Source organism: Aspergillus brasiliensis, assembly GCF_001889945.1.
Source record: "Aspergillus brasiliensis CBS 101740 unplaced genomic scaffold ASPBRscaffold_1, whole genome shotgun sequence".
NCBI lineage: Eukaryota > Fungi > Ascomycota > Eurotiomycetes > Eurotiales > Aspergillaceae > Aspergillus > Aspergillus brasiliensis.
The window spans coordinates 865,664-886,346 of NW_027137442.1; the positions used below are offsets into that span (position 1 = coordinate 865,664).

The following is a 20,683-nucleotide window of genomic DNA, read 5'->3' on the forward strand; positions in this document are numbered from 1 at the left end:
TTTTTGCTTGGCAATGTATGTCAGGACATGAAATAGCTCTGCTGGAATTTTATTTGGTTAAGTTATTTCGATTATTTATATACAATTTTACCGGTTGTACCATCTTCAGTACCTCAAAATTGGGCTTTTATATACATCTCATTTGTTTCATACCTTATATCCGATTTTGAAAATATATATCCAATGCATCTATTGAGCTCTATGTACTAGCTTCTAGTTCTGATTCTATCTGACCCAATCAGCTCTTCTCCGGATAAGTCGATGACTCAGGCAAAGTCTGCTTCTCAGGCGCCCCCGCATCCACTTCCACATCAGAGAGCGTCCACTCCATGCCCGGATACGAATCACTAACCACCTTGATCGTGACGCGCATGCTCTGTCCCCGCACATTCTCGGGGAATTTAACAGACGAGCGCATGACAAGCGGACCGTTTCTGTTATTATCGTTTGGCTTCCTACTGGGGCCAGACCCGGATGCATCTCCATTACGTCGGTTTGACGACGATGGCCAGGATACACGTTTCAGAGCCAGGAGCTCTGCATTCGTGCCATCGGCGGATGTGGTACTGTAGGCGAGCAGAAAGTAGCCTTCTGTCTGAGGTTTGGGGAACCGAGGGGCATATATCCTGTATTCTCTGTCCCTTGGGGGGTTCTTGCGTGTCAGGGTTACGGTGAGACCATTTGGAGTGATGGTTGGAATGGACAAGGATAGGTTGGGGAGGTAAGATGCAGCTTTTGTGAATTGTGCGGGCAGGTTGAGCTTCTTGGTGAGGGATTCGGTGGCTTTGAAGGGGAGCGACATGAGTGCAGTGAGGGAGGTGGGGAGCGCGGACCGTTTCTCTGCTGGGTCGATGCCGGGGAGGACAGAGAGGGGCGCGTCTTCGGGCCATCTTGCTGATTTGATGCATTGCAGGAGAGACATAAACATGTGGCAAGCGTGTAGGTAGCCCAGCTCAGCCATGACGTCGATCGAGGCTTGGATGATACGGATGCCTTGGTCGAGGACGGAGGTTTGATCACCAACGTAATCGGAGATCGGAAGATCGATGCGCGACATGTATGCCTGGAGCAACAGGAAGGCTTTGACGTGCGGGTCCCAGAGGGGGAGGTCACCCATGGATTCGACTGAGAGGGGGAGATTGCGTGCCAGTTCTGCGTTGATCAAGTCTTCGTTGTGTCGAACGGGCAGCTCATCGAATTCAGTGGCCGAACACATCCAGCTCAGGACATCATGGAAGGTTGGGTTGGGTTTTGCATGTGCCATGAGATAACGAATCGTTTTATGAGACAGATAGTAGTAACTCATGATCTTGCCGAACGGGGTCGGATCAACCTCACCAGTGGCGGAATCAAGTACAACGCAGGAAGACTCGGCCAGCTCCCCAAGCGACTTATCAACCAACTCAATCATGTAGTCCTGCGCTATCGCCTGGGCGGCCATGGTGTTGTGCTCTTCGGCAGAAATTTCTAGGCCATAGTAGGAAGGATTCTTGTGCAGTCGGCGGAAGAAGAATGTCCAGGTCAAGTAGTCAAGAGCATCCTGCTGTGTCGTGATTGTCCCTGCAGAGACCTCGGCACCCAAATGGTTATCGAGCACTTTGTGCAGTGTCGATTCCACGGGGAATCCAGTATGCAGGAAGTGCTTGTAGAACGCCTTCTTTGCATCCTGAGTGAAAATACGCGCAATACCTGACGTGTCAAACTGAGGACGTCCGGCTCGACCCAGCATCTGCAGAACATCAGTGAGATCCATGTCCCTGTACCCTTCGATCTTAGCGTCGAAAAACTGTGTTCCCTTCACCACGACTAGATGTGCTGGAAGGTTAACACCCCAGGCAAGGGTACTGGTGGCCACAAGGATCTGGATCTTATTATTGCCGAAGAGCTCCTCAGCTAGCTGCCTGTCTGATTCGACTAAACCAGCATGGTGCAACCCGATACCGAAGCTAAGTGCTTCGCGCAACGCGTCATCCTTGACTCTGGCAAGGTTCAATTGAAGGTCCTCCTCAGACATGCGGACGAATCTACGAGGATTATCCTCCATTCCACAATAATTGATTAGATCCTTAGCAGTCAAACGAGTCTGTCGACGGGAAGCGACAAACACAATCACCGGCTTCTCGGGTGAGTGGTTCTTAATTGCCAGGAATGTCGGTCGATTCATAGACTGCATCAGCGGGCAGAACCCACGCTGCTCCGGGAATCCGTCAATGTAAATTTCAAGCGGCACAGGACGCACCGAGTGTCTGAAGTTATACAGTCCTTCTTTCACGCCGAGCCAGTTCGCCAAGTCGGTGGCGTTCGCGCATGCAGTTGACATCCCCATCAACCGAACCGAACCCTTGGATTGGGAAGCAATGTAGTTCATTCGAGACACGATGATTTCAAGAATTGGTCCTCGATCACCACCCAGCAGGTGAATCTCATCAATAATCACCAGGCTCACCTTCCGCACGTAGTCTCTAGTCTGCCAACTACGGGAGATACCGTCCCACTTTTCGGGGGTGGTAATGATGATATCGGCGTCCCGGATAGTTCGCGTATCCGGAGTGTTATCACCCGTCAATTCGACCAATTTCAGGCCCATGGGTGCTGTAAGACGCTTCTTCCAGTCCTGGACACGTTCGCGCACAAGCGCCTTCATTGGCGCAATGTAAACAACCTTTGAGCCCGGCTTCTCTCTGAAGGCCCACCACATAGCCAGCTCTGCGGCTACAGTCTTTCCACTACCCGTCGGGGAGCCCAGCAAAATATTAGCCGGTGTATGGTACAGCATGTGGAAGATCTGCGTCTGCATTGGGTTGAAGAATTGGAAGCGCTGCCCATAGAGCTCCTCCAGTACCGGATTCTTCAGTGCAGATATGGGAAGAGGCTGGAGATTGAGAAGGTCGGTGTATACGCTTTCCGTATCTGGACGAATTAAGTGCTGGAAAGACACAGGATGCACCGTTTCTGCGCCCAACCAGCGGTCAGATATCGCACGAACGTAGATTTGACTTGGCAGAGGATCGGAGAGCGGAATGGTGAAATTCAACTCGTGCTCATCGTTTAGCTTCTTCCTGCTGAGGATGAAGTACTCGTGGTGGTATATCTCAGATGTCTCTGAGTTTTCTACCCAGATCCAGTACGATTCGGAGGCACCATGATGCCTATCGTTCCAAGTAAATTCCGGGTATAGACTCAGTCGGATCCGTAGAACATCACGATTCAAAGGTGCAATTTCAGCCTCCACTCCAAGGGTAGGGAAGTTGTCAAGCAGCTTCGCCAATGTCTTTCCCATTTTGTGGTTGTGAACCAGCTGGCCAATCTCCGATGTTTCCATTTCTCTCATAGTTTCGATGGAGGATGTCGGAAGCTTGTCGTCCAGGTTCCTGAGGATTGGCTGGGGAAGATCAAACTGATGGAAGGGGTGATCAAAAGGCCACATCTGCTTCTCGATAGCCTTGCAGAGTGACAGCAGAACCTGACACTGGTAACCCCAACGGCGGTTCAAGGCAATCATGAACAAGGAACGACAGATTCTGGCTGCGTTCTGCGCCACGTACCCTGTGTCAGACACCAGAGCAAAGTCTTCGATTCTAGCACGAGAGATATATGACTGCAACAGAATGTTGGTTTTGGCATGTGGCGAGTCATTACCCCCCTCTACCTCAGTCTGGATGGCCTCGTCACGCAATCTATTCAACTCTTTGGACTCATTCTCCCGGGCTTGGATGTTATCGAATTCACCACTCATACTGATCATTCTGAGCACATCCGCCTCGCTAGCTCGAGGACGCATCAAATTGTTGAAAATTTCGACGCTGGTCTGCAGGACGTAGTACTGACTTGCGATGCGGCCAACATCCTTTGCGCGCAACTCCTCGGTCTTTTCGTTGAATATGATCATTTGACTCTTTTGCAACACAAGAGCAGCTTGAATGACTAATTGACGACGTCTTTGCACCAACATAGGATCGTCACGCATCTCTGCGAAGTCAATCCCATAATTGCGTGGCTCTCGTTTCATGCGAACAAAAAGATAGGAGTATCCCAGCCACTGCACGGCTTCTGGGACAGAGGTAACCGTGCCTAGAGAGATCTCGGCATTCAGGTTGTCCACCAGCCGGCTGGAGAACCGAGATTCAATGGGTTGCTGTGACGTTATGGCAGAAATATAGTGATGGAGCTTATCGTGGGTGGTGCAGATGAAACCAATACCTGTGTCTTGGAATTGAGGGCGACCAGCACGACCGAAGATCTGTAGCACATCCAGTATACCTAGATCGACGAATTTACCCTCTTGTGGATTGTACAACTGAGTACCTTTGATAACAACCGCCGCAGCAGGAAGGTTGACACCCCACGCAAGTGTGGCGGTACAGCAGAGTACTTTTATGAGACCTTCAGAGAAGAGGCGCTCCATGAGGTTACGGTCACTCCGGCTCATACCAGCATGGTGCGTCCCAAGTCCACTAGCAAAGAGCTCACGCAGCTCGCGGGCACGGCTGCGTTTAACATCACCAAGACCATTCGAATAGCCTTCGTGCTCCTGACAGCTAAACAGGTTCTCACACCCATCCTCAGTGGCCATTTGCTTCAGCATTCGAGCAGTCATGACGGTATCCTTACGCGAGTGAACAAAAACCATGACTTGATGTCCTCGTTCAAGCATATCACGGACCTTCTCGAAAGACACAACATCAAGGTTCTCGCGAGACTGCTTAGTGCCAGGCTTGCCTTTAACACCAATGAAATGTTGTTCCAGAGGAACAGGGCGGAAGGACTGGTCGAAGAAAAACAGACCGGCCATCTTGTTGACCTTGAGAAAATCGGCAACATCGACATAGTTTGGAAGGGTTGCGGAGAGACCGACAATGCGGATAAGCGATTGCGTGCTTTCGACTTGACGCTGGGTACGAGCAACCAATGATTCAATAACGGCACCACGCTCGTCATGAAGCATATGGACCTCATCGATGATCAATAAGCGCACTTTTTGCACGAGCTCTGTATCTCCCGTGCTCTTCCTGGTCACCACATCCCATTTTTCAGGGGTAGTGACGATGATCTGGGTTTCCACAATCTCTCGCTTCGTCAGTTGCATGTCACCAGTAAGCTCTCGAACCTTGATCCCCAACCAAGCGAGACGTTTGCCGAGCTTCTCGGTAACTTCGGCGGCCAAGGCCTTCATTGGAGCAACGTAGATGATCTTGAAATCTTCCACCTGGACCGCAAATTCAGTGGCATGTGGTTCTTCGATAGGATTTGGAATAGTGTTCTTTCCAATGGCGTTCAGAATTGTAAGCATAGCAGCATCCGTTTTACCGGCACCAGTCGGAGCACAGATCAGCATATTCTCATTCGTCTTGTAGGCTACCTCATATAGAAGACTTTGCATCCGATTGAGAGTCTTGTACCCCTTGAAAGTGCCTTGACACAATCCATCCAACGACGCGATCTCCACGAGCTTATGCCCGGGTCTCAGGGTACCGACCTTAGACGCGGGAACCTCGACCTCGGTATAATTCTTCTCGTCGATCTGCTTACTGCCCATTGGCAGTCCATATCTCTTTCCTCCAAAGGCAAGAACATTCCTGGATTCGTACGATTTGAAGACATGGGGGTAATGCGGCTCCGACCTGGTTTGTGCCGGCATCAACGATGCATGCTTGTGTTCGTAATCCGCCTGTCGCAAAGCTTGCTCTCTTTCCGCTCTCGTCTGAAGTTTCCCGGCCATCAAACCATCTGTCTGGGCCTCTGGGCCAGTATGCGAGCTCGCGACAATATCCGCCCTGTGAGAAATCAAGTCAATCACAAAATCGAGGTCATCGAATCCCACGATTTCGGCCAGGGACATTTGCAGCTCGTCGTCTCCGCTGTCCGTCGCTAGAGCAGCAGTAATTTGCTGTGCTAGTTCTCCGGCATCCATACCCGACTTGTTAGCAGCAAGGCCCATGCACTTCTGCTCGAGCCAAACCTGGTCGTAGGCGGATGATGCCGGAGGAGAGCGGAGATCGTCATAGTCATCGAAGTCCTCGCTGGCCTCCTCATCGGAGCTGATTATGTCCCAGATGTCGTCGTCGGCAGTTCCGGGCGACGAATAGTCATCATCGAAATCCAGGTCCAGGTCGCTTCCGTAGCTTGTGTCTTTGGCGGGGTCTTGGGGAAGCTTCAAGTCGGCAATGGCCTGGCGCATGGCTGCCAGTTGGGCAAGCCACTGGGACTCCACAGATCCGTTGACAGCCATTATGAGGTTGATAGAATCACGGTTTGGCCTCCTAATGAGCCGATTATCGGTGAGAATCAACGGACCAGCCAGACTTGTAAATGACTAGCAAGCGGAGTGTGGGTGATCAGATTGATAATGAAGCACGATGATCACCCGGCAGAACTGTGACCGCCCGCCGCCTGTCAGCCTAACCGGGTGTGGTCTAGCCCCTCCGCTCTGGTAGGGAAGTATGCGGAGAAGAGCAGAGTGAAAGATCCATGGTCTTATGCTGTCTGTATATGAAACATTTACTTTGAGTTTTGGGTATTGCTTCAAAAGTCTATTGTGGAAAACTACAAGGGGTAACACCTTTTCCAAAGTGACGACACATAGTAGATTCAAATTGAAGATGAGATATCAGTGATACATTGGTTATATAAAATGGTCACTCCCAGTACTACACTAGTAGTCGTCATACAATTGAAGTAGTACAAACTTCGACGTAGAGTACTCCACTAACTGTAACCACTGGAGAGTGATCTTAATCTCTAGTTACTATCTACCCCATATCCTTGCTTATAGTTAGACATGTGCAAAGTCACCCTGTTCGACTGCACTGTCTACTAACCGTGTCCCTTCCCCCAATGTCATTCCAAGCAGCAGCAGCAAAATATTTACACATAATACTTCCAGATTCGAAGACATCATTTCACAGTTATCAATTTGAGCCTATCGCGATGCTAGCTTCAGATGAGCAAGCGCGCCCGGTGTACGCTTGACGTTTGCGAAGCAGTAGCCCTGCTCTCCGAATAACAGCCGGTTTCTCGTCGTTCGGGTGAACATAAGAAGTTCATGTTGGTGGGTGGAGCGAATGAATTGGAGAATGGAAGTAAGTGTATCCACGACCGCAACACAGGCCAAACAGATGCCTTAAGCGACTTCACAGGAGCGAATCATTAGGCTGAGGAAATCTGCTTTCGCTAAGAGCTCGAAATTCTGCCTTATGTTTTAGGAAACATGAGATTTGGTTGGCACGAAGTACCGGGAGCTTTGACAGACATGCCGAACGAAGTGACCGATCGGGATACAGTATCCACGAGTTAAGTTTCCAAGTATGGGGCTGGAAGCAGATGTGGAAGGTTGGATGAGTCTTCAAGGTATCCATCGCATTAAAAGACCAGAGCGGAATAATATCAGTAGAATATCACGCCTACTCAGGCGGAGGCAGCATGAGAACGTATTCCCGGGAGCTGAGGCCAAATTGGACCACATCCTTATCCCGCAGCTCGACGTACCGTCCAGCGGGGATCGCGTCTCCGTTCACTGTAGTGCCATTGGCGCTTTCCAAGTCAATGAGATAAGGCTTGACACGTCCAATCCGATCTCCAAATTCATTCCGCTTCTCAACAAAGCGGAACTGCAGAGCGGCATGCTGCTTCGAGCAACTTGGGTGCTCTAGAGGAAAATCCACAACCAATTGCTCTTTCCCAATCAACCAACAACTGCGTATGCCCAATTCCACCATTTCAAGGAGGTCCTGCCCTTTGAACACGTAAAATCGCCACGGTTCCTTTGCCGGGGGTTTGCGCGCTTCCGGGGGCTCGTGATACTTGAGAACGACAGAACTACCATTGACATTCACAGTCTTGCTCTCGGCAGCTAGTCGCCCAGTTTGACCGAAATTAGGCTTCTCTTTCTCTGGGGGAGGGGCTCCGGACTCTCCAGTGCGTGCTACTTCGGATGAGGTATATGCGTCGTTCTGGGGTGGTAAAGGTGCCTTTGATCGTACTGGCGCGCGCGAGTCCGGGCTCGGCGAGCGTCTTGTAGGTGAGCGGGATCGCGAGTAATCACGTCGTCTCCGAGAAGATCTCTCCTTTCTGCCGTGCGAATCTTGGTCGCGGTGACGACGGTATGAAGATTCTCGGTCGGAAGTATGTCGGCGCCTTCTCCGGTCATCCTCTGAAACATCCTCCTTATCCCTGCGCTCACTGCGCTCACTGCGACAACGGTCATAATCTCTTCTGTGGCTTCGTCGATCGGCCGGGCTGCGAGATGACCGGCGTCGCGAGTTGTCTCTTCGGGAGCTTCGATGGGTTTCGCGATGCCCCGAATCACTGCCACGGTCGTCGTCACGGCGTCGCTGTCGTCGATCGCGGTCAGGAGATGGCGAGCCGGAGGGAGATCGCTGCCGTCTGCGGCCGTAATCGTCGCGTGGATCTGGCATTTTTCTATACAGCCAATATATCAGCGTCGACGGGGATGAAAAGTAGTTTCATGCGGGAAGCTTTGGAGCTTTAGAATTCCGCACGTGATGACCTCATGTGGAGAACCGAACTTCGGAATTAGCGGGATTATTTGTATCGACGAGGAGACAATCCCGGTCAAACCCCGGCGCTTTCTACCTTACCATCGATCTAAAACATTTCGGAGAGGCCTTACATATCTCTCCATGTGAAACCATGCGGCCATGCTCAAGAAACCAAACTTCCTTTGTTGTGGTGGTGGACTGCAGTTACTGAACTCCTCATGCCTGTCCTCGCCACCTCGGGCTTGTGCTTTCCCCTCACCGTCTCGCTATTCTGCCAGGCGCTATGCCACTGCTTCTCATAACCCAGAGGCGGATCTCTCATGGCCGTCGTCTCCCACATTCACACCCTACGAGCTGTTCAAACAAGATCGGACTGCACCGTATTCCAAGGCCCGCTATTATGAAATGGTCAAAATCTACCACCCGGATCGCCCATGTAACGGACACCCACTTTGCAGAAATCTCTCCCCCGAAGTGAGACTTCAGCGATATCATATCTTAGTGGCTGCCCATGAAATCTTATCCGATCCGAGTAGACGAGCAGCCTACGACTTCAGTGGCGCGGGATGGAACCTCCATGCTCATGAGACGCCGATCCCGTCCTGGGCTAGAACGGGCTCAAGTAATTACGGTCCAATATACGCGAACGCGACCTGGGAAGATTGGGAAAGGTGGAATAATCGTCACCAGGGAAAGCAGCAGACTCTGGTGGACCATCGGACCTTTGCGACATTCGTTATACTTCTGACATTAATGGGTGGAGCGCTCCAGGCATCTTGGATTAGCAAGCTCAGCAGCGGTTACGAAGACCGACTGTGGGAGCTTAACGAAGAGTCCTCTCGCTTGTTGAAAGGGCGCAGAGAGAACACCCAGAATCAGATGCAATCGATAGATGCGAGGGTCCAACACTTCCTTATTCGAAGAGACCCGTCCGGGCATGGGTTGAAGGAGGAAGAACAGCCGGTTTATAGGCAAGTGCTACATTCCCAGGAAACTTCCGACGACTCACCTGCCGAGGTTGTAGAGCTGGGGAGACAGGGTGATAGAGTCTCTGGAGGCTTGGTTCAGGCAGAAACCCGCAGTTGATATAGCATTATGCGTAGCTAGTTCGCGGGCACTTTGAATATAATTACTTCAATTTACGGAGGCCTGGAGTCGCCGTTTCCAATTCTGAATCTATCATGCCCTACAACATGCATGCATGGCAATACCCTACCTGCTGTGAGCAGTCCAGTACAAAATAATAATTTCTCTATGCGAATTCAAGGATAATCTAGGTCACAGCAGGCAATCCTGTTTGTTAATGTTGATTAGTTCTACATATTTGCTAGGACATGACTGACTACTCGACAAAAGGCCATAACTTGCTTTTTATGTACCCACCTCCCTAGACTGATTAGCAAGGGTCCTATCCAAAGTAACTACTATATGAGTTGATTGACTGCACATGTCCGGGTGACTGTTTCTCACTGGCCACTGGCCGCGGGTAAACAGTAACTACTACTACAAAATACTGATGGTACTATTACGACGTTTTTGAGAACCACTGAGTAGTCAAATGCAATACAGTGATGCCCTTGTGTAGCTAGTTGTAATCGCTGCTGCCCCGTATCCTGTGCTACTGTGATGCAGTGCTAATCCCGGTAACTAGCATTTTATAGTACCTCGATACAATATCATAACTATAATATTTGATTCAGTTGGGTAATAGTGGTCTGAGCCTGGTGGCTGGTAATGCACCTGCCTCTACATAAATCCTAGGATTTTGCTGTAGCTGTACTCAGCTGTCTCCACGACGGCTTGACATGGCTGCGGGAATTGCTTTTGTCACCAGAATCAAGGGATCTTGGATACGATTAGCTGAATTAATGTAGTCTGTCCCTCGTGGCGTCCAGTTGACGGGGCGCGCATGCAGGCATAACCTGGTAATCGATAAATATCATTACTTGTACCTCTGTGGGGGAATAGGTCAAGCAGAGATCTGTTCTACTACTGGATAACCAACCTCGTCACATTGGGAACAATGTGGCCTGAGTTGGAGCAGAGGCGTGGCAGCGAATGAAGGGCTTACAATAACAAACCAATTCGAAGAACAGCGGTGGAATACGCCTGTCTTGATACTAACATGTCCATGCATATCTCTTCTAGAACGCCTTCTTTCTATATATTGTCATCAACTACTTTCCACTGCCCACTACTTCATTGCTATCTATACACTGTTCCTTACTTCTAGTCTTCTACTGAACATAGCACGATTACCAATATCCCCACACTAGGAAGCCGCCAGTCCCAGAACGGCTTCAACAAATTCATGTATCCCCTAGCGGAGGTCAATACGAGTCCATTGTTTCTCTCGACTCTCGAAAGGCGGGATATGTGCAAGACCAGGAGGCTGTACAGAGGAAATTGTTTCAATTCTGCTCCGAGAGATCATGGCACGAGAGTGCAAAAACAGCTTTCGTCCCCCGGCCAATTCTCGTATCCCCAGAGCACCAACGCCAGTGGAAAGAGCTTAATGATGCTCTAGTCTCTGCTATAACTGACATTGTCGAGAGGTGGTGGACGGACTCAGCATCTAGATTTCCAGAACGTATGCCTCTAGAGCCTGCCGAGGAAGACCTTCTTCGTGTATGCTAGATTTCCCGACCTGGCGCTGCTGGAGACCTGCTAACATGAAATGATTCTTTCTATTAGTGGATTGATAGCCAGGTTCCTACCAGCCTTCCTCCGTACCGAGAGTGTCGCGGCTCGTGGAGACCGGATTTCCTGGTTGAAGAAGAGAAGAGTGAAGGCGCGACTGATTTTAAGGCGAATTTTCGAATCAGTGAGATAAATACTCGCTTCTCCTTCAATGGATATATGTATGCGGCTTGCGGACAACAGGCGTTGAAGGAGGAGGGTATCTGTGATGGAGATAATGGCTTGGTCGGTGCGACAGAACCGGCAAAAGTGAGCTGATAATATTGTGCAGTGTGTGGAGATTCATCCTACGGTAGCTAACAAACCAACTTCAATAGTTACTAGAGGGCCTTCTAAACCTCTTCAATCCCGACTTGCCGTTGCATCTTCTGAAAGGTGATGAACATGGACATGACATCCATATGTTTGACGATTTCCTCAGGACTCGCTGTGGGATCAATCCTCGCTTCGTGCTGCCGGCTGATCTCAGACTTGTGAGATACCCAGAAGATAAGGATGTTTACAGACTCTGTTGCGTGGTTAGGGATACCGAACATCAGGATACCAGAGGCATATCGCCCTTGATCTATCACGATGGTGAGGCCATGGAAGAAATCCATCAGGTTGGCCTTGAGCTGCACCAGCGAGAACTCAGTGCTCTGAGTCCGGAGATGCTCCGCCAGATCAGCCTCAGATGTTTCAATGACATGCGCACTGTTTTGTTGGTCCATGACAAGCGAATGCTAGGGATTGTCAGACAGGAGCTCGAATCTCTCGTGGAAAGAAACATTCTCACACCTGCACAGGCGAGAACACTTGACAAAGCCATTGCGGATATACTACTGCCTGGCTCATCGAAACTTGTCCAACTTATTGAGGACTGCAAAAGGGACTCCAAACTGAAGAACGAGTATATTTTGAAACCAGTTCGAAGTGGGAAGGGAGATGGAATTATATTTGGCGAAGACCTTGACGCTGCTGAATGGGTGTCGAGAGTGGATGGTTTGTGCTCCTCCTCTCAGCTTGTTCCTGAAACGTGTATTGTCCAGCGCAAAGTCCAACAGATTCGATATGACGTGGTATTACGCCCGACCAGTACCATGGCCAGATTTCCCTTAACCGGAACGTACCACTCGGTCCATGGGGAGTTCCTCGGGGTTGGGGTGTGGAGGAGCGGTCCGCAGAGGATCTGCGCCATCAGCCATGGAGGTGCATGGATGTGCTCTGTCGTTAAAGGTAGCTGATATTCTATGTGTAAGAGTGATTGGTACTCCTGTCTAGAGCTGTCTTCTTCATCGAATATTAAACACTGGGAACTGCATATCGTTGACATATAATCCGTATTCAGAGTACACATTCCTGCCAATAGATTTCTGTCCAACTTGATATTATAAACTAAAACTTTCGATGCCTGGGGTATCACGCGTGCGCTTTGAGAGTTGCTAGTAGCTCATAGGGCTTAAAAAGCAAGAATGTCAACATTCAGTCCCGGCCCAAAGCGCTCTCTATTCGATCAGCTGAGCCTTCAACCTATAAGGGTAGAGCCTAGATGCCAAGGTTACGGATCAATGAACAGCTCCACACATCGAGGCACGTTCACTCAAATTTCATTTCGCTCACCCATAGGAGCCCTTCCCGGCATGCAAAATCCTTCAAGAGATCTCACAATTGGTTTGCCGCAGGCATCAGATGACCAACGTAATCTGGAATACCAGGATGCGCGATGGCGCTAGCAAGGTACGGTCAGCTGCATTGAAGATTATACATATATCGAGACTTTGTGGCGTTGAGCCATACCAAATCAATGGGACAACTCCTTTGCTGTTGTCGGTGGGTTATAGTCAAATCTGCAATCTGGAATCGCTACTATATCCCACTGAATGTAACTCTCTCCACATCAAACGAGTGTCCAAAGGCTATCACCGAGAGTAGGAATGGAGATGGGAACACACGTATTGCTGCTGAATTCTACCTGAGTTTTCCCTTGCCCCGGTTCGTATTGTCTGTCATCAGGGCTGTTTATATGTAGTCCATGTAGCTCCTGTCTCTCCGATTGACTGGTCAGATAACCTAGATCAGCAAATTTCTTTCTTTTCGATGCTACAGCTCACAGACATCCCTTCGCATCAGAGTAGTCTGAAGCCTTATCTTGCTTCTCCGCTCTCCCTTGTCCACTTAACGTTCTATCTTATCAAGTGTACATTGAACTCCGAATCGGAGTTGAGTCTCCGTTGGACAATGCACCAAGCAATAAGGAGCATCAAGCCCACCAAATCGTTAAGCTTGACAACCAGTAAGTCATTCAAATCAGATCAGAACCTTACAATCACCACAATGGAACTTTTGACAGTTGCTTTAACACGAAGAAACAGAGATAGTACGCGCCGTACCAGACCTAATAGCCCACGATCTCAACTATGCAAGCTGCCCGAGCCACATCGCCAATGTATTCAACACACTCCGGCAAAGCGGCATCCTTAAAGTCAGCCTTAAATTCGAGGACGACTCCAACCAATATCTCCAAAAGCTCCTCATTTGACTTCACGAACAACACGGCCACGGAATTCCCATTACCCACAGTGCATCCCGCGGCTGGTTCTGGGACATCCGACCCAACAGCACCACCTTCCAGACCCCATCGCATCAGGCCCGATCCGAGACCATGGAGGAGTTCCCTTGGCATACCGACTGTAACTACGAAGAATCCCCAGCTCGATACTTCGCCCTGCAGGTGCTACGGGAGGACCGATGTGGCGGCGGTACGCTCTCTGTCATGAATGTCGGAAAGCTCAGTTCCCTGCTGCCGCCATCAACTTGCGCTGCTCTGCTCCGACCCGAGTTTTGTATTGATGTTCCCCCGGAGTTTGTGAAATGTGATGCAAGACGGTATATCGTGGGGAGTTTGATGGCTACGGATGCGCAGGGGTGTCCTAGTATGCTTCGTTTTCGGGAAGATATTCTCACTCCTTTGACTGCGGAGGCGGCACTCGCGCTGCAGGAGCTTAAGAAATGCTTGCTGGGACTGAAGGTGCAGGCTGAAACGCTGCATCTTAAACCGGACTGTTTGCCGAGGGCTTCGGTGATTCTCATGGATAATTCCAGGTGGCTTCATGCTCGGAGTAATATCAAAGATCCGGAGCGTCATCTGCGGAGGGTCCGTTGGGATGCAAGACCTTTTCCTCCTGATTCTACTGCTTGCTAGGAATTATTGTGAGCATAACGTATTGATATTTCACGGAGCAGTTTACAATTTTGCCAACCTAACAACAAACTGCGGACCTTTATCCCATAATGTTCCCATATAATTAGTTGTATAGGCACGCCATCTAGGTACTAAGAAAGTAAGCAGTAATACTGTCACGCTCTGTACTATCACTACTAGTAACCACTAAGCAATTCAGTTTGTAATTCTAAATTAACCATATCAAACTCCTCCCTGTCTACCTATACGATGTATACCTACCTGAAGTCAGCCTACATAGTAAATGAAACCAGAGGATATGAGTGTCCACTTCGCAACGTGACACAACCCCTACCTGGACCTGGTAAACCACAATTTCGCGTACGACTGCCTAATAGCATATGCGGTAAGCCCCGTTAGTCACCGGCTTCGGAGGAAAGATGATTGATATTTGCGGCCCAAATGGGGTATACAAACCCCTTGGCATGTTTTACTCAAGTATTATCAGTCCTACTGGTCCTAGAATACTACAGGGGCAGAATTACGCAAATTACTCCATGCGGAGCTCCATGGTCAAGAGTATAGTCCACGTTGAAAATTTCAAGGGGTCACTTAATTCCGAGCTGAGCGGCGCATCTCATGCCTGACTTATGCGATTTGCAGACGAGGTATAAACATGGGTGGCTACAATGCTAACGTATAGTTAACCCTCCAATTTGCTGTCATTACAAACTTCAATTTTCAGCTATTACTCCCTTTGCGCATCATGACCATCAAGTCCTTTTCTTTGGAAGAAGTGCTGGCGGTTGCGAAAATCCATCCGCTCTACAACCCCAACATACTCTACCCACCTGGTCCTGAGGAAATTCAGGCTGTTGTGCAGTCGGCAGAAGCACAATCTACGGACTCTGATAGTGGCCTTGAGTCATGGCCCCTGTCTACAAAGAGGAGTCTGTAAGTTGTGAGCTGCTAAAGTTTATCTTCTTTCGTTTCTAAAATAATCTGCTCATGACCCCCTAGGTATAAGGTTATAGAGCGATTGACCAATAACACGAGCCCGCAGAATGAGTACCGACGTAGCTCGTATGTCAGTGTCACTGGCGGTGGCTCCGGAGGTCTGCCATTGATGTTCATCACCGATGCCAAAGAGAATCGTCAACATCGAGCAGCGTTTGGCGAGTTTCTGCGCACCTGTGGAGTCGTAGAGCCGCATGATTGGTTTCTCACAACGCATGCCTCGGGGTATCTGTATAGGTACGTTACTTTCCCCTGTCCGAAGATTAATAAAGAAAGAAGTTGACCTCGTGCGCAGGTCGCTGGACCTTCTAAGTGAGATCCTGGAAAATGCAGGAGGAACCTTCTTGAGCGCTGGCAACTTCATGACACCTGGCGAAGTGGTGCGCGCTCTTGCGTACTACAATGTCAACGTGTTGACTGGCGACAGCAGTCAGGTTATCCAAGTCATTCACCATATTTTGACTCTTTCAGCTGAAGGGCGAGAGAAAATCAAATTAACCAAAGTGATCTATACCTCCGAGCCACTTACCGAAGGCCAGAAAAGACATATTTATGCCACACTGGGCGCGGTCAAGATATGCTCCATACTAGGTAGCGCAGAGGCAGGACCATACGCGATCCATAATCCCGATATCACTGGGGAAGCATGTCAAATTGGTTCCATGGACTTTGTATTCGACACCCGCAGCGTCCTCATTGAGATCCTCTCGTCTTCCGTCATGGAAGATGAATCCCCCTCCTCGGACATCCAGCCCCTTCCAGAGGGTGAAGAGGGAGTCATCGTCCAGACATCCTTGCAGCGTCGACGTAATCCCCTTGTGCGCTATATCACCGGTGATCTTGCATCTATCCATCCATTGCCAAACATTGCGCGGTCCACTGTCCCAGAATCAGAGCTGGAATATCTTCGGGTTCTTCGACTCCGAGGTCGCGACCGTCGATTCAGCTTCGATTGGTATGGTGTGTATTTCGAGTTTACTAACGTCGAGAAGTTTATGCAGGAGGAGGAGTTTGGAATCTTGCAGTGGCAGATCATTGAAGGAACCCATGACTCTTCCCCTCAGACAACCCTTGAGATTAGAATGCTTCGGGCGGCAGCGGGTGAGAACATGGTCTCCCACGAGCAGTTCGTTTATGAGCTGGAGACGTTCTTCTGTGTTCTGCCCGAGAATCGACATTTGTTCAGATTGACTTTCGTTGAGAATATCAGTGGATTTGAAAGAAGTGGTACGGGGAATAAGGTTATAAAGTTCGTGGATAGAAAAGATTAATAGGATATGATTATATACTATATCGTTGAGACAAAGAAACAAGACGTAGCACAGTGTACGCATATTACTAGGACACAGCTACAGTATAACATACTCATATCGGATTGTCGTTACTATTTAACTTGAAGGATCCATACAATATCCAACAGCTTATGTATCAGCATCAACTTGATTGAACGGGGTCTGTCCGCAGTCCGCGATATAGGCCCCATACATGATATGGATATAAACTTCCCTGATACATGTAAGAACTGACACTATCCACCCATCCCACAGCATCGGCCTCAGCCTAATAACTCCTCGGCAACTGCAACACCTTCTCACTAACATAATTCAGAATCATCTCCCGACTGACTGGCGCAATCCTCGGCACCAAACACTCCCTCAAATACCTCTCAACATCATACTCCATCGCATACCCCATGCCCCCATGGCTCAGCACCGCTCTCTCACACGCCGTAAACGCCGCCTCCGCAGCCAAATACTTCGCACTATTACACGCCACCCCCACCGAATGCAGCGGAATCCCCTCATCCTTCTTCGACGCATCATAAAGCCTCGCAGCATGATACGTCGCCAGCTTAGCCGCCTCCAACCGCATATACGCATCCGCCAACGGATGCGCAATGCCCTGATTCTGCCCAATTGGTCGTCCAAACACCACCCTCTCCTTCGCATAGTCAGCCGCTCGCTCCAGCGCCGCATACCCCAGTCCCAAAGCTTCCCCTGCCAGCAAACACCGCTCGGCATTCATCCCATGCAAAATGATCCGGAATCCGTCGTTTTCTTGCCCGACGAGCGTGTTCGCAGGTACCTCGTACCCATCGAAGAACACCTCATTAGCATCGACGGCCCGTCCGCCCATCTTCTTGATCTTGCGCATGTCCAGACCGGGCTGTGTGCGGTCGAGGTCGATGCAGAACATCGAGAGGCCTTGTGTGGACTTGGTGACTTCTTCCAGAGGAGTCGTGCGCGCTAATAGAATCATTTTGCTGGCGACTTGGGCGCACGTAATCCAGATCTTTTGGCCTGAGATGGAGTAGATACTACTACCATCCTCGGATGCCTTCTTAGTGGCGAGCGTCTTCAGCTTGAGCGTTTCCAACCCCGTATTGGGCTCCGTCACGCCGAAGCAGGTGCGCCATGTGCCGTTGATGATTTTGGGGATGGTTTCTTCGAGTTGCTCGCGCGTGCCGAAGCGTGCCAGTGGTTGTGTTGCGTACACGTTGGCGTGGATCGCTTGCGCGCCAGCCATGCCGGCACCGGATTGGGTGATGGTTTGCATCATCATTGTTGCTTCGGAGATTCCTGCATTTGATGTTAGTCAAGACATCGTAAATAAGACTAGATTGGGGTGGTAAATGGCTTGCCCACCTAGACCTGCGCCTCCTAGCTCCTCAGGCAGCGCGATTCCTAACCATCCATCTCGGGCTAGGGCGGCGTGGAACTCCTTGGGGTCGCGTTCGTTCTGGTCGCATTCTTGCCAGTATGTGTTGGGAAACTTGGCGCAGATGGCGGATACGGCGTCGCGCACGGTTAGTTGCTCTTCGCTGAAGCCTGTCAATTCCATTAATGGGCGTGCGGCGCTGGTGCTGAAGTCGCGGCGGGATGGCCGCGCGGGTAGTAGAGAGCGCGACGGCCGTAGAGGGCCAATTCGGCTGCGCTGAAGGGCTCGGCTTAGTTGGTATATACGGGACATGGTTGATTGTGTTTTTTTGGATGGATTTTCATATAGAGAATGGGAGGTTGCGGAGAAGTGGAAAGTGGTATATATATAGTAATGAGAGCCCAGAAAAGGCATGCATGCGATCATCATAGAATGCGGCGAATACCCGAGGGCCATATAGCCTTCTTGGTTCCTCCCAATAGCCGAGCCCGCCATGCTGGATGAAGTGACAACAACCTTAAGCTACTACCGAAAAACATCAAGACATCTTCACAGAGTTAATCAAAACATCATAAATGTCACCGACCAAAAAATGATTATAGTCGAAGAATGAAAATGTGCGATCCATCATACACCATCACATCAGTCCATATATTTCACCGTGAAGGACGAATCACTTTGCACGTCCACGTCCGTCAACACCTGGTTGCCTTGCTTCAGCTCGACTATAGTCGCATCTTCTACACCCCATGTAGACCCGCCCCCTTGAGCTTGCACACCCCAGAAGCTGATCTCGCCGAACCCAGCCAGATCGACCATTGAGTCGCCGGACTGGAAATCCTCCACGATCCAGTCGGCATTCTGTCCGGCGAGGGTGGCTGTCGCAGCTGGGGCTTTGATCGTCTGCGTGGCCTTCTTCCCCGTCGATATATTTTCAATTGTGGCCACACCTTGACTTGGCGAGATGACTTCCACCTTGGCGACAATGGTGTCCCCTGTGCTCACATCTAGATCGAAGTCATATGCATAGTCAGGGTACCACTCATACCAGGCATCATTGTAAGTCTGCCCGTTTTCCACGTAGAAGTCGACTCCTGTCTGGAGAATGGCGTTGCTGTATGTGTCGCCATCTATCCCGACCCAGGCTGACCCAGCCTGCGTTCCACTGCCCCCTTGCGCCGTGGGTTCTGGTACACGAAAGGTTGCCGACACGGCAGAATACGTGCCTTGCGGAGGTGGTTGCTCGCGCACTGCGCCCGCCCAATTACTGCTGTACGTAACATGGGTGGTGTTTTCGGAGGCCTCGAGAAGCCTCGACTCCTCTTTGGTGGATGTATCAAGTGGAATTGGTGCAAGAGGATGTGACTGACGGAGCAATGACCGAGTTCGAAGTCTGTTCTCCAAATCGGTGCGCGGAGCAGGGGCCGCTAGGACACTACTTGCGAGTGATGCAGTTGTCAAGAAGTAATTTGTGAACTTCATGATGAGAGGAGGATGGATTGTGCAGAGTGATGTGCGACACTAGTGGAAAGTGGCAGAGGGTCTCAATAATAAAGCAGGCAAGACGAGGCAGGTCGATTTCCTGCAAGGTCATATATGCACGACTTTATTATATCCCTCTAGGAGATCTGCAAGTCGCATGCGGATGACTTTTTACTTTTCCTGCTTGTCACTATATTAGGCAAGGTTCTCGACGCAGATGTCCCCCGATCCGCGTGAGCCCACGAGGACGCATAATCCATTGAATGAAGTGTGGAGGTGCACGTACGTCACGGATTGAATCATCAAGAGTTGTTAGGGCATATACTATTGGTCGTCTAGCACACGATCAAGGAAGTTATTTTTATCAAGGTTTTGGCCCTGGCACCGATCTGCCTGGGACCGTCCAGATTCAGCCGGAACGAGTGGATGCAATTGCGCACGTTTTCCTTGATAGACACAAGACACCGAACAGGGTCCTGCGATGCACTAGGTAAGGCGACTGAGTGACGGAATAGGACAGGATCGACGACTGCAGAAGCTTCAGTGATGGTGTTTAAAATGGGCTGGACTCTTCAGCAGACCGTATCACCTGTCATAAGGGGCGCTGTTGAAGAATATAACATGACCCAATGTTTGATTTTGTTGTCGGACACAAACAAATAGTGGCTTCGTCAGCCACGAAGGCTATTTAGTATTAAGCTGATGCGAAACATGGTTCGACAGTAGCTGACAAGCTGTGTATGTGGCCTCCTGCCAACTGGGAGGTGTGACGAGTGCAGGAATGAGGAATCTCACATACCAATCAACACAAGACCCCCTTTCGGTTGTGTGGCATGTCCGCGTGGCTGCTGAAAACATCCGCTCGGGGTTTGTTTCATTCCTGTTTGTTCTGAGCTTCTGATCAAAGCCAAATTACGCTTTGTTTGAATTCAGGATACCTTTGGCCTACAGTCCCTGCTCATGCCAGAGGATGCATGGGCCGCGTTGGGTCAGACATCGCCTTATGGAGTCTATTCACGGAAATTGTATCCAGATACCACGCTGAATCTGTTTCTTCGGACTATGAGGGGACAAGCGAGGACCTCACTTACGTACCATGAGGTCTCGAGAATGTCGATAGGGTCATTCAACTTAAGCTTGTGATACTTAGGGTAGAACAAGGTTCCCG

General features: G+C 50.0%; 7 protein-coding genes across 7 annotated transcripts; 3 read left to right on the forward strand and 4 right to left on the reverse strand.

The window, feature by feature from the left end:
• Window positions 1-90: 90 nt before the first annotated feature.
• ASPBRDRAFT_36265 (RNA helicase SLH1) lies at window positions 91-6,314 on the reverse strand. The gene has a single exon (XM_067623471.1). It carries the CDS (start codon window positions 6,227-6,229, stop codon window positions 239-241), a length of 5,991 nt encoding a protein of 1,996 aa, XP_067484316.1. The 5' UTR covers window positions 6,230-6,314; the 3' UTR covers window positions 91-238.
• Window positions 6,315-7,040: 726 nt separating this feature from the next.
• ASPBRDRAFT_225127 (putative FHA domain protein SNIP1) lies at window positions 7,041-8,536 on the reverse strand. The gene has a single exon (XM_067621989.1). It carries the CDS (start codon window positions 8,412-8,414, stop codon window positions 7,401-7,403), a length of 1,014 nt encoding a protein of 337 aa, XP_067484317.1. The 5' UTR covers window positions 8,415-8,536; the 3' UTR covers window positions 7,041-7,400.
• A 121-nt stretch (window positions 8,537-8,657) lies between these two features.
• ASPBRDRAFT_24780 (uncharacterized protein) lies at window positions 8,658-9,584 on the forward strand (the record flags this gene model as incomplete). Its single annotated transcript, XM_067622089.1, has 1 exon — window positions 8,658-9,584. The coding sequence occupies one exon, from the start codon at window positions 8,658-8,660 to the stop codon at window positions 9,582-9,584; it is 927 nt and encodes a 308-aa protein (XP_067484318.1).
• A 719-nt stretch (window positions 9,585-10,303) lies between these two features.
• On the forward strand, window positions 10,304-14,379 carry ASPBRDRAFT_50044 (uncharacterized protein; the record flags this gene model as incomplete). Its single annotated transcript, XM_067626471.1, has 5 exons — window positions 10,304-10,368; window positions 10,775-11,126; window positions 11,193-11,447; window positions 11,516-12,303; window positions 13,758-14,379. The coding sequence occupies 5 exons, from the start codon at window positions 10,304-10,306 to the stop codon at window positions 14,377-14,379; spliced, it is 2,082 nt and encodes a 693-aa protein (XP_067484319.1).
• Window positions 14,380-15,124: 745 nt separating this feature from the next.
• On the forward strand, window positions 15,125-16,646 carry ASPBRDRAFT_190411 (uncharacterized protein; the record flags this gene model as incomplete). Its single annotated transcript, XM_067620226.1, has 3 exons — window positions 15,125-15,312; window positions 15,379-15,612; window positions 15,671-16,646. 3 exons carry the CDS (start codon window positions 15,125-15,127, stop codon window positions 16,644-16,646), a joined length of 1,398 nt encoding a protein of 465 aa, XP_067484320.1.
• Window positions 16,647-16,935: 289 nt separating this feature from the next.
• Window positions 16,936-18,345, reverse strand: ASPBRDRAFT_190412 (acyl-CoA dehydrogenase family protein; the record flags this gene model as incomplete). Its single annotated transcript, XM_067620227.1, has 2 exons — window positions 16,936-17,954; window positions 18,021-18,345. 2 exons carry the CDS (start codon window positions 18,343-18,345, stop codon window positions 16,936-16,938), a joined length of 1,344 nt encoding a protein of 447 aa, XP_067484321.1.
• A 330-nt stretch (window positions 18,346-18,675) lies between these two features.
• On the reverse strand, window positions 18,676-19,515 carry ASPBRDRAFT_114323 (uncharacterized protein; the record flags this gene model as incomplete). Its single annotated transcript, XM_067616815.1, has 1 exon — window positions 18,676-19,515. The coding sequence occupies one exon, from the start codon at window positions 19,513-19,515 to the stop codon at window positions 18,676-18,678; it is 840 nt and encodes a 279-aa protein (XP_067484322.1).
• Between the last annotated feature and the right edge of the window lie 1,168 nt (window positions 19,516-20,683).